This window comes from Leptinotarsa decemlineata, unplaced genomic scaffold (genome assembly GCF_025532065.1).
Source record: "Leptinotarsa decemlineata unplaced genomic scaffold, Ldec_3_MD MMD2_tig00026307_RagTag_RagTag, whole genome shotgun sequence".
Lineage (NCBI taxonomy): Eukaryota > Metazoa > Arthropoda > Insecta > Coleoptera > Chrysomelidae > Leptinotarsa > Leptinotarsa decemlineata.
In genome coordinates this window covers 1,595,143-1,618,846 of record NW_027412681.1, presented here as the reverse complement: position 1 = coordinate 1,618,846, position 23,704 = coordinate 1,595,143, and the positions used below count along the sequence as shown (strand labels likewise).

The window sequence follows — 23,704 nt, the reverse complement described above, 5'->3', positions numbered from 1 at the left end:
ATATTTATTGTTTACAAGTTCTTTACACGTTCTGTTTACACGTTTAAAAGTTTCAATGGTTTCAGTTCTATTATGTTACACAAATAGTTATTTTCACAACTAATAAATTGTAGGCACTTAATCATATTTCACAGTGACTTAATTTTATATCGTAATAATCAGTTTTAACCTCAAAATTGATAATGGTTCTGTCGAATATTCCGCGTACGGAAAAGTTCCAAATTGTCAGATATCGAAGTCGGAAAATGGTAATAATGAAGTTGACGAATTTTATGAATTTAAACCAAAATCCTGAAGCAGGGGTTTTCAATAGTGGCAAATTTTAATAACTCTTTATCAAAAGGTTCAGAAAACTGGCCATATTATTTCGTTGTCATAAGTTTATTGACTTATTGAATACGTCAAACTCACCGGTAGATAGAACATCTTTCTTTGAGAAAAATATATTGATTTTACGTATTTAGTTATCAGGGTACATAGTGAAGAGTCCTTTATTACGAATTTTCATTTTTTCCATTTTTTGGAAAGTTAATAGTTCCAGTAAACACTAAAACTCTGATTCCTCTCGTTCAATGTGTTTATAGTTATGAATATTGAATTATTATCATTATCCTACATTGTAGACTCAAAAAACAAAAACTTCCATCCTTAATTAGGTTAAGAAGTCAACGCGTTCACCCCTTTCTCGAACCCATCGCCGAATCATCGAAACCGTAAACACATTTTCCGGCGAAAACACCGATTTCCCTCTGTCGGATGGCGAAGGCAGTGCGCGGACTGCCCGAAGACGACGCCACGCGCCGGGTGGTGCACTAGCGCAGTCTGCGCGGCCTCCTCTCCATATCGAGCGAGCGTAGTCCGTGCCCGGCCTTGCTGAGGCCATGACCGATCCTCTGCCTCCACAATGACACACCGCGTCGGGGTCCTCTGCATGCTCCTGGCGCTGCTCGTCTCCGCCGCCGCTGCTGAAGATGACGACCACCAGAACGCCACCTCCTGGTGCCGCAACGCCTCCCACAACGGCACCCACAAGGAGAAGGCCCCGCTCTTTCCCGAAGACCTCTTCACCGAGGAGCAGCGGCGCAACGGAGCCATCATACTCCACATCCTCGGCGTGGTGTACATGTTTGTCGCCCTCGCCATAGTCTGCGACGAATTTTTCGTGCCCGCGCTGGACGTCATCATCGAAAAGTTCGATATCCAGGACGACGTCGCCGGCGCCACTTTCATGGCGGCCGGTGGATCGGCCCCAGAGCTCTTCACCAGCGTGATCGGCGTGTTCGTGTCCTTCGACGATGTGGGCATCGGTACCATAGTCGGATCGGCCGTGTTCAATATCCTCTTCGTGATCGGCATGTGTGCGATATTCTCCAAGACGGTGCTCACGCTGACCTGGTGGCCGCTCTTCAGGGACTGCTTCTTCTACTCGGCGAGCCTGGTGACGCTTATTATTTTCTTCAGTGACAACCTCATTCAATGGTACGAAGCGCTGGTACTGTTCGGATTCTATGTCGGGTACGTCAGTTTTATGAAGTGGAACCAACCCATGGAGAGGCTCGTCAAGAGACTAATTTATAAGAACAAAGTTACCAGGGTGAGGAGTACCGACCAGCTTATGCCAACGGTGAGTTTGATTGTTTTTGGATGAGAACTAGATGGTTCTGTTGTCGGTTTATGCAGAGGACGAAAGAAAAAACGTTTTCTTTGCAGTACAAACATGTTTGTCGGACCTTGTAGGAATATTATCCATTGCTCTTGTCTCTGAAATATAATTCATACTTCTGATATACCACCAGAACGTTCAAATACTAACCAAGTTGTCTGAAGCACTTCTCACAGATATATTTCATAATAAATACAGTATTTTTGAAGGAATATTATATGTGCCTATGCAAAGGTGAAGAAAGTACCTCTTCAAATTGAGTTGCCTCTGAAGAATCGTCATATATTTTCAGAAGGTGCAGAAAACTTGAGGGTTCTCTTAAATACTCCCCAAAGATGGCCGTTTATTTATCAAAGAAGAAACAACTTTCTTCAAACCCAAAAGGAAAATGTTTTCCAGGAGAAATATCTTTGGATACAAGATTTCTGGGTGAATTCAATAATGTTCTGGCATCTGAAGGTAATGAATCTTGTAGAGATGAAATGGTTTTCGATAGCTTCAACAAATCTGTTAGGGCATTATGAGGTATTTGATATGTAACAGCTCAACTCGATAACCTCTGTGTGAAATTATTAGTACAGAAGGATTTGTCAATGCCAGAACCAAGAGTACTTTCCATTATCGCTGAGCCATTTATCAACTCATCAGCAGATTCACTATGGTCAGTTTCCATTAGAATTGGGGAATTATGATGCAAATCATTCATAAATACAACTCATTCTGATTCTAAAAAACCATTCTCAAAAAAACCATAAGTGGTTTTGTAAAGTAAAGTTCATTAGTAAATTTTCAAATATTGACCTACTTCAAAGTTTTTGGAATATGGAAAGTATTCATTGGTCAATGATAGCTGACAGTTTTTTTATTGGATCAGAGGCACGAAAAGGAGGGGTTGCAAACATATTTTTCATTTTCGTTTGATCAACAACAATTCCAATATGCCAGTCCAGACTTTACCATCTTCGTCAATAAGTCTGGAATTTACCAAATAAGCTACGAGGATAGCGATTAAAAGTATGTTGGTCAAACTAAGCAGACTATAATAACTCGACACAAGAAACATGTTTCACTTACTTAGTTCCATGAAATCTGTGAATAGCAACAAAGGTTCCATTCCAAGCAGCGCGTAGTTTAGCCTCTCAAGTAATAGTTACAGGTAGAAACTGGGTGAACCATAACAGGTAGTTATTGACATATGAATAGGAAATAAAAACACAAAAGCAATATAACACAATAACTAATATTAAGTACTCATTCATGGACACACCATCATATGATGACGCTCATTATTGAAGTTTTAGTCATCACCTGATGATGGTAACTTAGTTAGCGAAATGCGCGGCGAAAGATAGTATTTTAGGTCTGGTGTGAGAAGAGTATTTTCGAAAGAGAGATATTTTGAAATGTGCAGATTGACTGTATAATTGAGTAACTCTAATATTGGGAATTTGCAGCGGAAAAAGTCATCATTTATTTCATTTCAGTGCTTATTCTATCCTGAAACATAAATTCATGAATTCATTTAGAAACCCTTGTTTTTCGACACCGAAAATTTTCAATATTTTCGATAGAATGGCCATTAAATCCAAGAAAATCGAATAGGTATTTTCTTTGAAAGTCCTTTACAACGAATGAATAAGTTTGAGGACCATCTGACAAATTGTCATCCGAGTCAGATGAATAAATGTCATTCCGAATGATCTTATGATTTGTATTTTCTGTAAAGAAATTCTTAATCCCCTTCGAACTTCCCTAGTGACCTACGGCTGAATTATTTTCGCTGTTCCCTCTCCATTTCAGGCCCTTTTATTATTGTAACGAAAAATTCCTCGGCCAATTAGAGCTAGGAGGAAGCTACGCTCAATTTCAAGAGGGGAAATACCGAGAGACTAGCAACTTCGAATCGTTATTCAATAAGAATGTATTTAGAAGCCATAGAAATATACAAACACCAAGAGAACTTCAACAGAAAAGAAGAGAGAAGATATCTACCAAAGATCTGGCACACAGCTTTGAAAAGCGCCAAAACGTAGCCAAGTCAACTAAATCGCGCGGGAAATAGGTACGCGCGAACCCGCCATTACAGAAAGTGCGCGAAAAATCAGCATTGTAAGTGACACGACAGAAATGGGAGTTTCAGGTGTAGTTGACATGTCAAGAAGAGTACTTCGACTTTTTTTTCTGATTGATTCGATCGTTACTTGATGAAGATCCATAGTAATTTCATAAACTACACCTCACGATTTGATCCCCACAAACTTTGTGGAGGTCTCCACAAACTTTGTGGAGTTCAAATCGTGAAGTGTAGTTTATTAAAAAATTGAAAATTACTGTTAAATACTGATGATTCCACTAATTCATGATTCCATTTTCATGAATATAAATTCATGAGTGGTGATCAACGTTTTTTGATCGTTCAATAGAAAATTTGGTTGTTTACGTTTATTATTCTGCAGGGATTCCAGCAGATTTGTTTTGTGTCCTCTATTTTCTATATGCAATACGTCGTGCTTCATGTTGAAGTCGTGATTGTTTTCCGACAAATGGTTTGCTTAGGTTCAAGTGGTTTTCTTCGATCCAATACTCCTTTTGTGTTCCGAGATTCTGGTTGTGAAATGACTAGATGTTTTTCCAATATAAACTTCTGGGCACGAGATATATTTCAGCTTGTAGACACTCGATTTGTTGTCCTTGTCGAGTTTCTGTTTAGTTAGTAGTTCACTTATATTTTCTGATGCTTTTCCTGTATATGTCAGGATTTTTAAAGTTTTTGTTTCATCTTCAATTTGACGGTATACTTGTTTAACGGTTTGTTTGAATAGTATTTTGTCGAGGATGTGATGGGTCATGTCCGGATTGAAGTTGTTATTTAATGTTATCTTTTGACAACAAAAAATACAGAAATCCAATCAATTTGAACTGTTCATTCACTGAAGTGTTGAATATCCTCAAGCTACGGTTATTGCGCCATCTATTACCATGTGTATAAAGTTGTGCCAATGTCAAGAGCGAATCGCAAGAACAATAGTTCTGCTTCTTCTTCTCAATATTATATGTCAACTATCAATGTCGCAATCATGAAACGCTTGAAACATGTTCAACTATTCTTACGTATATATAATCAAGTATGGGCTTTCAGATATGAATTTTTGAGTTTAGAGAAATTCATTTCACAGTTTGAGAGGAATAAAACAAAATACGAGACTGTTCCCTATTCAACATTTATCGTTCCCGGCTCGCCTATTATATCATCGCCATAGTCCGAACTAGCTCCGTTTTCAGTAGTTCACAAATGTTTGAAATAATAATGAGCTTGTACTCCAGAGTATACTCACGCTTTTCGATAAAGCTAGGCCATTAAAACTCGCGTGCCTACCGAGAAAGTTGTGCCACTTTCCAAAATGTGTTACAATTTGCTACTTTTCTAGAGAAAATATTCGTAAACATAACTGATATTTAGGTTGAACTCTCTGATTGGGCAAGAGTTGTAAAAAAGTTCGCTTCAGAGGTTGATTTATTATCATGAATATTCTCACACCGTTTTAATTGAAATTTGCAAGTTATTTGAAGTAATAAGGCGCTTATATAGCCCGAACAAGATTGAAAGTTTTAGGTTCAGAGGCATCTCAGTGGGTACCGCAGCCAACAATATTGACTTTTTCGTATTTTTTCATTTTTTAGATACAGCAACTCAAAATACAACTTTTTCGTCGCTTGTGTTTTCTTTATATCAAGCTTCGTCTTCGAGAAAAAAAAATCACTTCTAAAAACTATCCATTGACAACATAAAATAAAAACCAAAAGTAACTGATGAACAATTTCCACCTTAAAATAAATGAGAAAAATATCCACCATCTGAAAAAATACAACGTGCTTGACACGTCCAAAAATACCTGGAGTATTTCTTATGACATTGCAGTTGTCAATTATTTGATTCCCCAACTTGTTCACATCTAGTACAGGAGTTTTATGAACAAGAGCCTTCAGATGACCCCATGAATGGAAAGAGGATTGATGTCCTGCACGTCCACTCCAGCGATTGCAAAACAATTATCTGGGGTGAAAATCCCGAGGCAGAAGACCTTGGAACCGCTGTATGTGATATGGGTATAGGAAGATTCTTTTTAGAACTGTCCATACGGTTTTTGGACTGACTTCCAGCTGCAGTGCAACTTTTTTAGTACTGTTTGAAGGAGTTTCTTCTATCGCATCAAGTATAGCTTCTTCTTGTTCAGGCGTTATTACAGTTTCTGGTCTTGCTTTTTTATTAAAACTCCCAGTTTCACATACTCTTGCATGTAGCGTTCCAAATGTTTTTCAGCACATGGAACTACTTTGTTAAGATATCTGCCCTGATACATTATTTGTGCTTCTATTGAAGCTAGATATAAAGAAAACACAAGCGAAGTTTCGTACCCTAGTTATGAAATACCCCGTACATTTAAGATGATGGTTACGAAAAGTTCATCATTAACGGATTGGACTGTGTTTTAAAGAGAACATATAAGTGATCACTTCAACAAGTTTTAGGTAATCCTGAAAAATGAATGCTCCGTGATGTATGAAATAAGCTATGAGGATTGTGGTGGAAAATATATGATCTACTTCATCTCTTCTGGTTGGTGAACCACGAGTCAAAAAAAGTGTTGCAGTTCTGGTGCTTGTTTTGTAATGATTTTATACTCCAGGCTAAATTAGACTGCCCAGAAAGTAGGGGCTATTCAAAATGGCGAGGGAGATTGTCTACTTTGAATCAACTCAGCAAACACACTTGTTAAATTTACGTAAATTTACGTATGTAATACTTTCACGTAAATACTCCATTACATTTCTAAGATACTTTAACCTCATATTCACATGAAAGTGTATGTAAATATGTCGTGAGTTATATGTAAAAATTTACGTCAATATGGTATATTATGTTCCATTTTAACTACTACGTGAAGTTGTTACTACAATAATACGTTCGCTGCCTCGTTCGTAATATTCTTGACTTTTTGACAGATCTGAGGTTCGAGTTATAACGGGCGATTTTTTAAGAGGTATAGGATTTTATTTTCAAAACAACACAAAAAATTTGAAAAAATTAATGAAATCTTCATTGTAATCGATAGAACAATCAATGTAATTTAATGTTTCAAGATGATTTCATGCAACCGTTGTTCGAGGCTCCGCTTTAGATGGCCCATATGCAAAGTCCAATTTTTGCACACTCTCTCTAACATATCGACCGGTATTCCACGTATAAATGCTTCAATTATGGCTTCCAGAGCGTCAGTTGTTGCTGGTTTATCCCTGTAGACATGAGCCTTAACATGACCCCAGAAGAAATGATCCAAAGGCATTGAATCACACGATCTAGGCGACCAATTGACGTGCCCCAAACGTGAGATAAACTATTCACCAAAGGCGGCTCTTAATTGGGCCATTGTTTTGCGTGCCGTATGGCATGTGGCACCGTCTTGTTGAAACCAAACCACATGTCAGGCATGTCCAATTCTTTTGTTTTGGGCAACAAAATGTCGTCAATCATCACACGGTAATGCTCGCCATTCATAGTAACGTTCCGGCCATTGTCATCTTTGAAGAAGTACGGCCCGATGATGCCACCGACCCATAATCCACACCAAACAGTGACTTTTTCGGGGGGCATCGGTAGCTCTTGCAATGCTTGTGGCTGGTCTTTACTAAAGATGCGGCAATTTTGCTTGTTAACGTATCCATTCAACCAGAAATGAGCCTCGTCGCTGAACACAATTTTTCGATAAAAATGTGGATCTTCCTCCAACTTTGACAGGGCCCATTCATCAAATGTTAGACGTTGTGGTAGGTCGTGTAACTTCAATTCTTGCACTAGCTGTACCTTATAAGGTTTTACACAGAAATCCTTACGCAAAGTTTTCCACGTAGTGGAGTAACAGAGGCCCAATTGCTGCGAACGGCGGCGAATCGACATTTTACGGTCATCACGAACACTGGCGGATACAGCCGCAATATTTTCTTTGGTCCTCACTCTACATATGCTTGTTGGAAGTTTAATGTCCAATAATGTAAACTGGGTTCGAAATTTAGTCACAAGCTTCTGAACAGCTCCCTCAGTAGGCCGACGAAACTGCCCATAAATTGGAAGAAGTGCATGATGCACTTTCTTCACCGAGCATGAATTTTGATAATAAAATTCAATGATTTGCAAGCGTTGTTCATTCGCAAGTCAATTCATGGCTAAATTATAGACCAAACTGAACAAGACTGACACAAGACACGATTCAGGCGTGATCTTTCAAAAACAGTGTTGCCAAAAAGATACCAGCAAAAAATACTCATTATATTGGTCTGTGTGAAGTTCCGTGGGAGAGGGTAGAGTTTTCGAGACATTCTTATCACTTGAAGCGTTGAGAGTTGTATTTTTGTTGTAAGTATTTTATACAAAAAAAATGTGGAGGCAGGAAGTTTTGGTTTGAAGAATGCCTTTTCCAGTGTACAGAAACTCCCCAATTCCTTTCCCTCTTCTCTGCTAACTCACCACTCCACAATAATCTTTCGAAGACGCTAACGCCCCCATCTGGCCATTTTATTTCCCCAATGAATAAACAAATGGAAAAATCAGCTATGAGCAGCTCGATTCGTCACAACGCCCGGAGGCACGGAAATAATTCGAACTTCGACACAGAAATCAATTTAACTTTTCCTGTATAACATCGCATAAACTCATCACAGAAGGATTCGGAAAACGGGAACTCCAAACTGTGATTGATTATTCATTCTGAGAGTAATTAATTGCCAAACTTTTAATTAACGATGCCTCGAGCTGGGCTGATATGAAATATCAATATATTTCCTGTCGGGAATAGCCAGCTTTCGGTGGGGGGTGGTTTTATTACAACAAGGAATTGCTATTTGGTATCACGGTGAGGGGTGAACGAACGTGACATTGCGTTGATACAAGAAAAGTGCTTTAGTTTGTTTTTTGGTTGATTGAGGATTTTATTATACCTACCTATTATCTTATATTGGGTTGTTTTAAAATTTGTCCGTTTCGAAGTCACGTATTTTCGGAGCTCCATAAATCAACAAATAATTTTTCTACTGTGTCGTGGTATACACTGATCGATAGAGAATCTTGTTATTTTTTTTTCAAATTTTTTACGTCTTTGAGCTCATCACTATTTGATATCGGTGAGGGTTGGTTTGCGAAATTTCGTTCCAGAGCTCAGAAGAAGTCGACCTACAATAATCCAGGACCCTGGTGGAGACTGATTCATGACAAACGATGCGATGACGGAAAAACTGGACCTCAGCTCCCATGCGGTTTTTGATGGTTTAAAACGTTTCGGAAAGGTTTGAAACGTTTCGGAAAGGTTTAAAAGCTGGCGAAAACCCACCAAAAAAGACCATGGTTACTGTATGATGATCTGCAACTGGGCCAAACCATCACAGCAGATTCCCATTGTGAAAAAATAGACGAAATGTATCCATCGGCACTAGTGAACAGAAGAGGTCCGATCCTGCTCCCAACACCAAACCGTTATTTCAACACCTCGACACGTGTTTCGATCACCAAGTGATCATCTTCAAGAGGAAGATTAATCTAAATATATTGATAATGTTATCCTTATTTATACCATAGATACCTCTTCTAGGTACCTGCGTTTTGAATGTCTTAAATAATTTCCACAATATTGCCGTATCTACTAGTCTTGAATTAATTTTACACTGTGTCCTTATATAATAGTCAGGTGAATCTAATAATTGAAATATCATTATAACAAGCTATACAGGGTCACCATCGAAAACTTGACATGGAGGTTTTGGGTACTAATCTTGCAAATCCGGAAAAACGCTAAGACAGGTCGATTTTTATTGGGAGGGGGACAGTTGTTTTCCCCATTTACAGTGTCGTCACTTCAACCCCGAAGCAGAGGGGTGAACAATCCTTGGAACTTCAATAGGGAACTGGGGGCGAGTTGCACATCGTTTGAAAGATCTTGGAATTATCTAAACAACGGTGTACATTCTTTTCAATTTGTACGAACCATATTAAATTTAGAGTTGAAGTTACTTACTTTATTCTCATGTTAGCATATGCTCAAAGTGGGCACCTCCAGCTTCCATGCAATAATAGAGATTCTGTGATGCAGGAGGAGTACAGTAAATTCTGCTTTTCAAATGACCCCACAGAAAGAAATCTAACGGCGAAAGGTCTGGTGATCGTGGTGGCCATTCGATAGTGCCACCCCTCCCAATCCGGAAAAGTCTGATCTAAATACTGCCGAACAGGCAGAGCATATTGCGGAGGAGCCCCATCTTGTTGAAATATCATCAGATCCTCCCGATAATTGTGGTCATTTATAATAATATCAGTGAGAAGTGGATTAATAGTATCTTCCAGAAGCTGCAGATATATTTTTCCGGTTGAATTGCCTTCTAAAAACAATGGGCCAACAATAGGGTTACCAAAAATTCCAGCCCATACATTTAATTTTTGTGGACGTTGAGTATGCACTTCATGAAAAATGCCCGAAACCGGTCTGCAAGTGTGTTCCAATAATTGAAAATCTATTGCAACAGTTTTATCGCCAACAACATATGCAGGAATAACTTCAGTGAAGAATCCTGCACTGACACCTGTCGGATATAATCCAACGTCTTTCGTGGTGTTAGCCAGGGGAGTAGTTGTTTTCTGATAGGTGTCGGTACATTAACCTACAGTGTAGGGAGTTGAGAATGGCCTGTACATGATTTGAAAGATGTTTTCGTTAATAATTTATTTATTAGTGTCTTCGGAACTCACTTTATCGTATGCTTTCGTGTTTTCCAAATGTCGATAATCATTCGTGGCCACGCAGAGTTGCGCGACCAGCAAATCACTGAAAAACTTAATTTCTTGATCTAACCATTTTGATAGTAATCTGTAGAATATCACGCGAATTTTCAAATTCGACTCACGCGACAATGTTTGTGTGGAAAGGTGTAGTCTGCGGTGTGTGGGGTTTTGTTAGTTTGGTGTTAACTTTGGAGAAAAGAAATGAGGAGTCGACAAACGGAGTTGGCGGTTTGTTTTCAGCTTTCGTGTTTCGAAGGGTTGTAGTAAAATTTACGTTGCACAACGTGTGACAAGTGTTTCTGAAATTCAATATCTTTCTTGCTTCCTTTGAAAATTCTCCTCAATTTTTCATGTACATGTTGAGAAGTCAAAGCTGGAAATCTTCTTTCCAAAGACACGTATATCGTTTTTCAAATATTTACTGATGTGAATGACACGATTGAAAACAAGGGACTCGACACTGTTCCCTGAGGTACCACACAAAACAAATTTGCTCCACCCAATCTTATCTGTTCGTCACCGGTCATACCCTCCGAAACTGAACAGAATCAAATTTTATTCGTTTTGCCTCTAAAATCAATGCCCGGGCTCGTTCAAAAGTCGTCATAGTTCTCATTAGTAGCGAATTGGAGTTTTGATTGGCAGAAAAGTACTTAAATACTCGAGTATGAAGCCATTATCAAATTATGTTCTGACCTATATGGCTCGTCCTTTTCGGCTGTACGACATATTCCATATAACTTTATTACCTTTTTATGTGTTTGGTCTTGCCGTGCAGCGGCTGGAAATGTTTCAAATAACGATGGTTGCTCTGTAGCACTTTATACGGGGGTGAAACGATAAGTTGACGTTATCTACAAGGGGACTTCCAAATGTTGATACCAATCAATACTTGTGTTACAACAATCTAATATTGCCATAGGCGGACTTTTGAGGGGTACGGTACGAACATGACAATATAATTTGGTCGAATTCAGGAACCTCTGTCACAATTTTGAAAGTTTGCACCATGTTCATGATCTGAAACTATATTCAAATTGACAGTCATGTAAAATGAGAAATGTTTCTTCACCTCTTTTATTTGTAACTAATGTTACAGCAGTGTCATCCTATAAGGACATTTTTAAACAATGAACCTAAAACAATTGATTACATTAGCCCTTCTATAACACCACTGTAGGAAATAACAGAAGTACTTAACTTAATTGTGTACCTGAATTTTGTTGATCTGAGACAATGTGGGTTAGCTAGTTTGAGAACCGGTGGGTAACTAGATCGATTTGATCATGTAGCAGGTTACATCCGCAATGTGAATGATCATGAATTTCTAAGGATTCCAAATAATTGAGTTGAGTTGAGGGGGGAGGGAATCCAAATTTTCCCAACTCCACCAGTAAAATTTACCAACTTTCGAAGAAATGAAAGCCGAGAAATTGGTTACTACTACCTATAATATATTAATTTTCTTACTTAGCTATCCAAAGATTGGCTGAATGCTTATGCCCGTTTGGGTATGCACAAACAAAAATAAATTTTGGTGATTATAAAAATAATAATGGGAATTATTCTACTTTGGACCAAGGTCGCTGGTCGCTGGTCGCTATTCAGTACAAATGAAAGGAAACAACAGTTAAATGATATTGTGCTTATTGTTTTCTACTATTATTTTTTCTATCTTCACGGCCCGAAATTTCCCAACTTTTCCAAGTCGGCAAAACAAAACAAAATTGTTAATGCGTAAACAAATAACTACAGACCAAATAACAGTTATTAATAACTTTGCTAAAATATTTGAAAAGATTTTAAAAAATAGACTAGTTGATTATTGTAACATAAATGGGATCCTCTCCAAATCTCAATATGGATTCAGAGAAAATTTATCGACTGAAGGAGCAGTTTTTGAATTGGCAAATAATGTTTTCAATAGTTTTCAGGATCAGGCAAAATGCATCACTGTATTTTTAGACTTAGCCAAGGCATTCGACACCGTCAATCATGATATCCTCTTCCAGCGGTTACAGGACATTGGAGTTAGAGGAATGCCTCTCGAAATTTTCGAAGATTACTTATCTAACAGAATTCAGATAGTTAAAATTAATGATTCATATAGTAATCCGCTACCCGTCAGCATGGGCGTACCTCAGGGAACAGTATTAGGCCCTATTTTATTTTTGCTTTATGTAAACAATATTTTTAATATCAGCAATGTTGAAGGAAAACTATTATCCTACGCCGATGATACTGCGGTAGTATTTGTGGGACGAACTTGGAATGAAACATATGAAAACGCAAACAAAGGAATGAAATCGATATATAATTGGCTAAGTAATAATCTATTGAGTCTTAACATAGATTAAAGTAAATTTATAACGTTCACTTCAACAAGAAAAGATCAACCTGACGAAAACTTCATTAAGATTCACAAATTCACGTGTATAGAAAACCAAAACTGGCGATGTTCCCGAATATATAAAACACATTCTATCAGATATTTAGGTGTCATGATCGACCAATTTCTACACTGGAATGATCACAATGATCACATAGTGAAAAAACTCCGCAAACTGATTCGGAAATTTTACCAACTAAGAAGTAACCTAAGTAGAGATGTCATACTGACGGTGTACGGTGCCTTGGTGGAGTCGATGATTAGATACTGCATTTAGTAAGGGGTGGCTTATTCAAAACATCACTACATAATCTTGATGTTATACAAAATACATTGATCAAAATCGCATTGAAAAAGGATAGGAGATATTCTACAGAGTTACTTTACGAACAAAGTGGTTTGTTCAAAGTCAGAAAATTATACGCTCATCAATGTTTATTATGGATTTGTAGGAACCCCATTAACAGCATTTCACATAAATATAATACGCAAGTGACCTCCAACCAAGCAATTACCATGCCACGCTGTAGATTGAGTCATAACAAGAAATTTGTGACATATTTTGGCCCGAAATTATACAATAAGCTACCACTCCATACGAAGAATATTAATAATTATCATAAATTGAAGAAGGAACTGAAAGTTTTCATCAGAAATCATTATGATCAATTGCAGGATATCTTTGAAAATGTTTAAGCTAAATTACCTGCTCTCTCTTTCTCTCTTCTTATTTCCTCACTATAGCCATCATTCTCCAACTGCGGTTTTTAACCTAGAGAGGTAGATAGTATTATGTAACCAAACGACCTATTTTAGTTTTTTTCTTTTTTTTGTATTTATTTTATTATACATTATACAACACACCTTATATCAGTCTGTAGCCACGACACAAGCCTAGCTTAGGTGGCTACAGATTGTGTAATATATGGTTATATGATAAGACATTTGAATTGTAAATCGCACGGAAACAAATCATGTAACTGAATAATCGTCAAATCTTTCATATTTCACAGTTATTTATTTACACAAGTGATTTACTGTTGTTTATTCTTGTATGTCCTACATATTTGTAAAAATAAATTGCTCTCCAATATAATATATGTCCCCCGTTACCGGAAAAAAATATTCATTGTTGAGTACTTAAGTCAGTTTCTGGAGATATGATTGATAATTATCACTTCCAAACCGCCTTCACAGTGAAGTGGCGGTTCCCATTCATCAATCCAATATAATCGAAAAAGCCGAAGCTCATACATAAATCAAAGTAGTTCGGGTCGCAACATATCACTATAAATCCGTCCAAATCCATCAAATCTATAGCTGTGAGCCACCGCATTGGTTAATACCGCAGTGCCATCATCCGGTAATGCCCTGAGCCGAGTAACATATCCAGGATATTCGGGATAGTCCTCGAGATCGTATCTTTTCTTTTATTTCTTCCTCTTTCGCCAACAACCTAAGAAATTTGTAGGCCAGTAGCGTAGATTTCCTAGCATATGAACTGTTTCATCACCGACTACTTGTTGCCCGAGGCTTGGTCCGCGTAGAATTTGGTTTGTCAAATTAAGTTTCGTGACAAACAAATAGGTACAATATATTTTTATCGACCCAAAATTTCAGGTTTTCAACTGAAGACGAAGCTGACGAAATTCAATACAATTTTTAAACCCCTATTTCTCTCCCTTGGGGAGGAAATTCCTGATTCTCTTTCTTGGTGCTTATTTACGCTATACAAAGAACCTACCTGCGTATTTCAATAGTTTAATAATAATAATAATATGTTTTATCATCATAAGACATATTCTTGTAGACAAAGCTTGTGAACTGAAATAAAAATAAAAATATAAATAGTGCAGGGGTACAAACCATGTTAAAATGGAGGATATAAAAGATATGTATATATAAAAGAGTAAACATAAAAAGTAACAGCTTGAGAGCTCCTTAATGAATAAAGATAAAAAATATGCGTAAGTCAGCTAAAAGCTATCGTTAAAATATTCATCCAAAGTATAATCAACATTCTTCTTATAAAAATGTTAAAAAATGTACGGAGCTGCTTTTTGGTTACATATCACTGTATTTTACGTTTTTAAGGTTAATGATATGGTTGGTACGACTGATGCAGTCCATATTCCTGAAGTAATTCAAATGTTTTTTGCCTTCATTCTTTAGCTCGTAAATTGGGTTTTGGCACTTTTCTTAAAATTACAATAAATGTACTGAGCTTTTCTCTTCGGTATTTTCATAATCCGCTTTCTATTGCATCTATACCATAAAGCGTCATAATTTAATTTGCACTCTTCATTGCAATTAGTACAACGTATTGTTGCTGCAAACACTCCTACTTGAACCAAATATAGAATTAAATTATTTGTTACCATCACTAAATTATGAATTTCGTTCAAATTCATTTTGTATTTTTCTCTCACGTCAAACTAAAAATTAAAATCTACGAATATAGTAGGTGACGACAAATACCAACCGCTTTTTTCTGAAATGTCACTAGTATCTAACCTACAAATATAAGAGTGTCACCAGGAGAAGCATTCGTTTTTAAATCAAGTTTTTTATAAGAAAAATGTTGATTATTGAAGTGAAAAGTGTTAAAGAAGGAGGAATAAGGTGTAAATGTGACCTAGTGAATAAATGCTTGTGTTTTTAAATAATTTATTTGGTGAAAAAGAAGGCTGAAAAGTTGCCCTTTTCTGAACTTTCAAGGGCCGTAACTTTTTAAAAAAAGGAGAGCGCCGCTTTTTTCTCGTAACCTACGCATCAAAATACGTAAGTACAGTCAAAATTTTTTTCAAAATCGCCGGGTGTCCACAAAACGAAAATTTACCGCACCTTGTTAACCAGCAGAAGAAACACCACCAGTTTTCAAGTCTGACTTCAATAATCAAGAAGTTGGCAATAGTGGCGACTTCAGTTTGATCACGCTGTATACTCCCACCCTGAAAATACCGTTTCATCAAGATGGCTCCTTCGGAAATATTCGGGGGTTTTGACGATATTATAATCAATTCCAGTAGCTCTGTACGAATTCGAATTCATAAATATAGATTCCTTACGTGACTTCAGTTCAGCCATATGAAAGGGCGTCTAAATATAAATTCGAACTTTATGTTGCTGGGTCGATATATGCGATGAAATGACAGATGTTTCAATACCATTTCGCCTGTATATCAAAATAATGTTGGGGAAGTAACCAGATTCAAAACGTGACTTTCACAAAACAGTTTTCGGTTTGTGCTTCTTCATTGTCCTTTCAATTGAAATAGATGTTCAGAAAGTACCTTTCTAAACATATCTATTGAATTGAAATTATAATAAAAGCTTGTCGTGATGTCTAGAAGAAATCTCTAGATATTCAGTCAGATGAAATTTAAATTAAGAAACACTCTGACAGATCAACTAGGTACTGCAATAAATTTCAAACTCGATAAATCCTATGTGTGCAAAAAATTAATTCAAGGTTAAAGTTACACATTTTAAGCATTCACGGCACTTTTATTTAATTACAAACAATATGAATTGTTTACAAGTTTAGTAGGTGCTTACATAATTACAAATTTTCAATTACAAATTGAAATCATCGCGACAAGCTTTTATTATAATTTCAATTCTGTAAAGTCATAAATGAATGTGGTTAATGCGATTTAAAATTTTATTTTGATCTTTTCAGGGCACTTAAATAAAAGCTTGTTTGAAAGTTTTTTATCATTATTTTATTTAACATTTATTAGTTTCAATCGGTAGTTATCGATCAATATGAAAGTCCATCTATAAAACGGAGAGTCCTTCATCAGAAAAACTTAAGGAATGGGGACAACTATAATTAAGATGAACTATATTCTATAGAAGTAGGTAGGTACCTACTCCTCCGGCATACCTTATAGAAGAATTAGCTTGTTATATTTCTCAGTCTATTCATTTCATTGATGGCGTCATTGCATGGCCGACTCCCAGTTAATTTCGAACAGTATAATTCTTCTATCAGGAGGCCTTTGGCGTTTCAAGTTAACGCTTTCATTTGCAAGTTTTCAATGTCGTTTCAATTTCTCCTTCTCTAACCTTCTTTTCCTTTGTATTGATATTGCTTTATTTTCCATAGTGTTCCCACGAGTACCGAAAAAATATTTGTCAACCCTCCCAAGCTTCCTTCAGCAGGGTAAGAGCTGATATACAAGAGGGTACGCTCCGGTGCCCTGAGGTGGTACGTTCATGACATAATTTTACACCCTGATGCCACTCAGCCCTCGGCACGGCCTCACCTTGACTTGGGTGGTAATTTGGTGAAAGATGTGCAACTTTTTTCAGCTTAGAGCTTACCCGTGCCTGACGAAACACCGTTCCGGGTTTGATTTTGGAGTTTTCCTTCTCCTAGACGGGTTGCAAACCAATGCTAATGACGCTCATCTCACCAAATTACACAAGTCATGGTATGCCTCTTGTGCATAGAGGTGACCTCTCGTACGGAGCCGATCCTGGCAGCGGCATCAGGTCATGTTTATGATCAACATGCATTGTCATCGGTTCTGGACCGATGTCAATCGGATACCGGGAAGTGGGTCAAATTGAACTTGCAAGATTTGTTAACTTACATACAAGTCAAGTTAAATGAAAGCTTTCAATAAAAACAAATCTTCTTATCTGTTCACCAAGGCTTGGAGGTCATACAAAAATCCAAAGCCTTTCCACCACGTCTTTATAACTGACCAAAAATCTATGAAGAGATTGTGCCATTCCCACCACGGAGGGAACCCCAAGAAGGTTGAAGAAGCCTCACAACGACAGTAATGTCGCTGCACATTCTGAAACTTCGCGAAGGCCACCGTGAGACACCTCAATGTTGCCAAAGAGAGAGTGTTCGGCAAGTCTTGGTCTACACCTGCCAATATAAAGGAGATGTTTTCTAGTGACCTGTCCACCTCCCTGGAATGGACAGGATGGACGATGAACTAAGAGGATAACTCCTCGAGAGGATGTACAATGGATGTATAATGTAACTGTGAGACTGTTTTGAAAACATAATTATGAACTTTCTTATAAAAATGATGAATGTAACACCGTTACGGTGAATGATATATTTGATTTCTTCTTGGAATATGATGAATAAATTGAAGAACTCTACACCAACCACCCCATCATACTCCTCATGAAAAGAGCTAAACACTTTCTGCAAGAGAATGAAGAATCACAAATTCATTCTATGTGGATTCCATCGCATAAAAGAATAGTAGGTAATAAGATAACAGACAAACTAGCAAAGGAAGCTATTACCCACCCGATTACAGCAACAGAACTTCAAGTTGCGATATCTGAAACCTTTTACAAACATATCCTCTCCAACTGTTGGCAATCCCAATGGAACGAATCATCCTCAGAATTATCCAGCATCAAGACATCGGTTCTACCATGGAAGGACACACCTGAAAACAGGCGAAAACAAGTAATAATCTCACGACTTCGACTGGGTCATACACGCGCTAGTCATGGACATCTTCAGACGGGCGAACAGCAATCTAAATGTACAGTGTGTAATTCTATTTTAAGTGTTGAACACAAAATATACACACATATATACAGACATATTAGGGAAAAATTGTAATACTGACAATCTCTTAGCTTTTCTTAAACACATTAATATGTTGAATTTCACACTATCATGAAATTTGAACGTTATTTGTACTGATGACGATTCAACAATAATAATAATAATAATGAAAGAGTGTAAACTTTCACGGACTGAGAAACTGTGTGAAAGCTTGTTTGAAGGTGATTGACAATGTTTCATGTTGAATTTCACTAGTTCGGACTTCCATTGTCTAATATATAAAATGATTTGAAATCCCTGAAACAATTAAAAAAGAAGAATTGAAAATGAATAGCTGAAAATAACAATTATATTAAGCAAATAACCTGAAATGAAATAATAGTGAGATAAAATAGAAGTCAAAATCGAACAATTGAACAAAAATAAAGAAATGAAAATGAAAATAACAATAATAAAAAGTTAAGAGTTTTCAAGCCACGTTAGTTCACGACGTTTCGATTGTTAGTATCTACAATCGTCTTTGGGTGATGACTGGACTGATTCCTCCAAGAGATGCCTATTTATGGGTCGTTCGAGTGCTTTCACTTATCCCCACTTTCCTTTTTTTCTGCTTCACTGGTTCAGTGGGAAATGACCGTTTGGCGGGAGTTGGCCATTTTTCGCTTGATGATGAATTTCCATATGTTGCGTTGAAACTAATTAGTATTCAGCCAAGCTAGCGTAGAGATACGCAACATATGGAAACCCATTATCAAGTGAAAAATGGCCAACTCCCACCTAACGGTCATCTCCCACTGAACCAGTGAAGCGGAAAAAGAGGAAAGTGGAGATAAGTGAAAGTACTCTTTATTTTTGTTCAATTGTTCGATTTTGACTTATCGTATTTTATCCCACTATTATTTCATTTTAGTTTATTTTTGCTTAATATAATTGTTATCTTCAGCTATTCATTTTTAATTCTCCTTTTTTTAATTGTTTCAGGGATTTCAAATAATTTTATATATTAGACAATGGAAGTCCGAACTAGTGAAATTCATCATGAAACATTGTCGATCACCTTCAAACAAACATTAATATGTTACTCGAAATATAACACTAGCATAATCTGTATCACTGAACCTACGCTAATAACCCTACGTGGTTGAAGCGTCTTTTTAATAAAAAAAATGTTGAATTACTTCAGTATCACAAAAATGCAACTCAAAGCGACAAAGTAATGTCCCAATTTCCTCATTACCATATCCCATGTGATATTCCTGACTATTTGCGAAAACTGCAACCCAAACTGCAACTGATGCTTTTTATTCTTGTTCAAAACAACTCAAACAGATAAATGTTCAGATTAAACACCACCTTTCATTGTTGGCAGCGGTAGTCATCAAAGCTTTTTGTGAATGCTTGCGGCTGGCACATATACCATAGAACTAGCGAAATTTCTGAAGGGTTAGACAGTAGGAAATCTGGTTGAGTGCTAACAGCGTCAATCTAACGCACTGCGCCGAAAGTATTTGCGGAACAAATGTATGTACATATAGATATCCTTCATGAAAATGAATACACTCTGCTTGCCTTTCACTAAATGGATCCCTCTAACCCCCTACTTCTACTGACTGGTCTATTTTCTGTACATTCTGTTCTCTGTACCTACTAAATGTATGCTTCGTTGTTTACAGCACCAAGCGGCAGCTCAAGCTCTGGTGAGTGAGAATAAAAGCTTTCTTTTTTTCTCACCTTACTACTCGCCTTGCTTTGTCCCTTCCTTGTTATGCGTCCTGCTTCATGCTGAATGCTACCTCAATGCATGCTTCATATGTTTGTTCTTATATTTTCCTAGCTTGATTGTTCTATGCGTATATTTTCCTTTTCTGAATTCGTAATATTGTTGACGGTATTTGGAAAATGATAAATAATGAAATGAGTGAAATTCAACAGAAAATGCATGGGCTAGTTCTATTCAATTACCAAATAACTACGTTGTTTTCTTGTAATTTTTTTCTCAATTACAGAACTTTTCCGACGAAATCGAAGGAATATATTGCATAAAAATGACAATCTCAACTTGCATTTCAAGTGAATAAACCACATTCAGATCATTGTGTAGATCTAACCAGTGAAAGCCTTTCAGTGAACAATAGAGTTCCCCAAGGCAATGTTTTGAGGCCACTTTTGTTTTTGATATGTATGAATGATCTACCCGATAGAATGAATACATTGACAAATCTTTGGTTGCGAATGATGTAGCAACCGTTGTACTAATTAACGATAGATCCTGAGTAACTCGCAAGTTCAAATGAGGCATAATCTATAGAGTAGTTTAAGGCTAGTAAGCTGATATTCAATGGAAATAATTCCAAAAACCTCATCTTTGGAATGGAACATGAATGCAATAAAATGCAACACCAGAGCACATGCTCTATTCCTGCCCCACCGACCTTTTTTTTGAAAATTTGACAAAGGTTCATTCTCATCAACGCAGCAACAAATTATGAAGTCATTGTTTCATCAATCTCAAAGTCAAAGAACTACGGTTTTTCACGCCGTTTCCGAATTCTTTGTTGGTATGGAATCTAACAAATAGGGTTACATAATAAAGCTAATTTTTTATAATTTCAAAAGATGTATGACTCGTCCTCCCATCGATGTTGAAAATTGAAAAACCAGGGGAATACTTTTCGTTAGACTACTCTGAATATGCCTGTGAATCCCAGCAAAACTGTAATAATCCACTTTACCAGGAGGAGAAAATTGGAAGATCCAACGCCACTTTCCCTCAATGGTGAGGTCATTCCATTTGGAACGGAGGTGAACTATCTTGGCATTTTCCTTGATGGGAAACTCACCTGGAACGCTCACTTGGAAAAAGTTTTACATAAAGCCAGAGTGTCCCTATGGACATGTGGAAAGATTTGTGGTACAACTTGGGGTTTAGGTCCCAAACAAATCCATTGGATTTATGTGATGATTGTCAGACCAATTATCACTTATGATGCAATTGTCTGGTGGACGAAGGCTTTACAGAAAACGGCCTAGGCAAAGCTACACCGTCAGCGGCCATGAAGATCCTTCTAAATCTGCATCCTCTCCACATTTTTCTGGAGAGAGAGGCTACATGGATTGCATATAGACTTGTGCATATTGCCAATTGTACAAATCAATTTAATGCAGAGTGCAACAAAATGTTGGTTGACACTGGAAGTCCAACATTTTGAAAATGATCTCTTACTTTATGACCTCAACTGTCAACTAAGCACTGCCTCATAAAGTACTCTTCCAGAGTAGAGAGGACTGGAGAAGGAGAAGGAAATATTAGAAACAGATAGATGTTGGTTCACAGATGAACCAAAAACACATTCCGGTTTTGGTACAGGTGTTTTCAGTCGCAGATTCAGGACAGAGATATCTTTCTGCCTAGGAACCGATGCGACTGTATTTCAAGTGGAAATTTACGCTATTGAATTGTGTGTGGACAGATTGGAGGAATCCAACCTCATACACAAGTCCAATAAAAATATTTTCAGACAGTCAAGCGGCTTTGGAAGCTCTTGGCTTCTACCGAGCGACGTCTAAATTGGTAGCAATTTGCCAAAAACGACTCTGCTCGATAGGAAGACTTAACAGATTGTCTCTGGTCTGGATTTTTGGTCATACTGGCCTGGAAAGCAATGAGGCTGCTGACTCCCTTGCTGAGGAGGGTGCTGCAAGCAGATTCATCGGACCAGAACCTGTCATTGCCATCGCTTTAGGCTTTGCCAAACAAACATTGAACACCTGGATGGAAAGAAGATTTGTGGACTTCTGGCAGAATCTTGGCTCACTCCAAGGCGTTTATTCACACCCTTCGAAGCTTGGTACCAAAACGTTGTTGGACTACAGTAGGGATGAACTACAATGTCTAACAGGCCTTCTTACAGGTCACTGTCATTTGAATCATCATATGCAGAGACTTGGACTGTCGGAAGACAGTGTGTGTCGCCTGCGTTTGGAAAATGATAAAACAGCAGAGCACATACTTTGTGCCTGCCCCGCTGGGGACTGTGTCAGGTTTCTAGAGTTCGGCAGAGCCATACTTTCACCATCTGACTTGAAAGACCACTCACCATACAAACTAATAGGCTTCGTTTTGAAGCTGGGTTTATTTGGTCAAGTGTGAATAGGTGTGAGCCACAATAAACGTTTGCGGGTTGCGGTGGAGGGTCGAATAGACCTACTCTTACTTAGAATATGGAGAGGTTATCTACAGATTCATTGTGATGAACATTGATGAATAGGTGTATCACATCGAGTCTTAAATTCATCAAAGTGACGTTCCTACACAGTACGATCTGCTAAATCCCTGCCGAAAAATAACTAATTTTCTGGCTAATATCACAATAGGCATTGAATTATATCCGACATACATTAATGCAAGTTTCCTAATGGAAAAAATTTTTGCAGAAATTCTTTGATGATATCTGGGTTATTAACATTTCAAATGTGTAAAATAAATAACCCCAGATCCGCAGAGCATCTGCTCAAATATAATGAAAGGCAATCTGAAAAGTTCATCCCAGAAATTTACAACATAATATGAACCTTCTTGGTCCATAACTCGTCGTATTCGTACTCTTACACCTTTTCCACATTTTTCAGCAACTCTCGAAATTGGCATGGAGAGCGAATAGGTTTTTGGATAAAATTCACCACCCTTCGAACTATTCGCTACTTTTTAGAAAACTCCCATTTCATTCGTATCGTAACTAAAACATTATCCAATGGTATTTATTCAAGAAATTTCCCGAACTTACGTTAGGATAAAACACTGGGGAAATCAATAAGTTCCAACCGTTACCCTCGTTAACCTACTTCCACGATTTGATCTGGCACGTTAAAGAAATCTGCTTTATCCGCGATGAATATTCATGGATAGGAGGATTTGTCGTAGATCCCTAGATAAGATAGGACGGGCTACGTATAGGGAAAATTATCGTGGAGTTCTACAGAAATACCGCTGAGGCGGCACAGAACTCCTTTTCCGACAAAGGTTAATCAATTGAATAAGGGAAGTTGAAATGTCTAGATAATTAGTGAGCCCAATTGCAAAAATGTCGTGTAGACAGGGCCGTCGCCATGGGGGGATGGGGGAGCTCCCCCCCTGCTTTTTCGACTTGGGAAAAAGTTGAGAAATTTTGGGCCGTGAAAATAGAAAAAAATAATAGTAAAAAATAAATAAAAATTTAAAAAATACAAATGAGAGAAAAGAGAGGGAGAGGTAATAAGAAAAGGGAAAGGACAGGA

At 37.5% G+C, this 23,704-nt stretch overlaps 1 protein-coding gene across 5 annotated transcripts in view; it reads left to right on the top strand.

The window, feature by feature from the left end:
• Positions 1-60: 60 nt before the first annotated feature.
• Positions 61-23,704, top strand: part of Nckx30C — a 163,779-nt gene continuing 140,135 nt past the window's right edge. For 2 of the 5 annotated variants that reach the window (XM_074181186.1, XM_074181185.1), the window contains exon 1: positions 282-1,624. In XM_074181186.1, coding sequence (XP_074037287.1) covers positions 905-1,624 — 720 coding nt within the window. In that variant the 5' untranslated portion in view covers positions 282-904. Of the gene's footprint in view, positions 1,625-23,704 lie in introns of all 5 variants that reach the window. The other 3 variants (XM_074181188.1, XM_074181184.1, XM_074181187.1) reach the window with 3 other exon arrangements.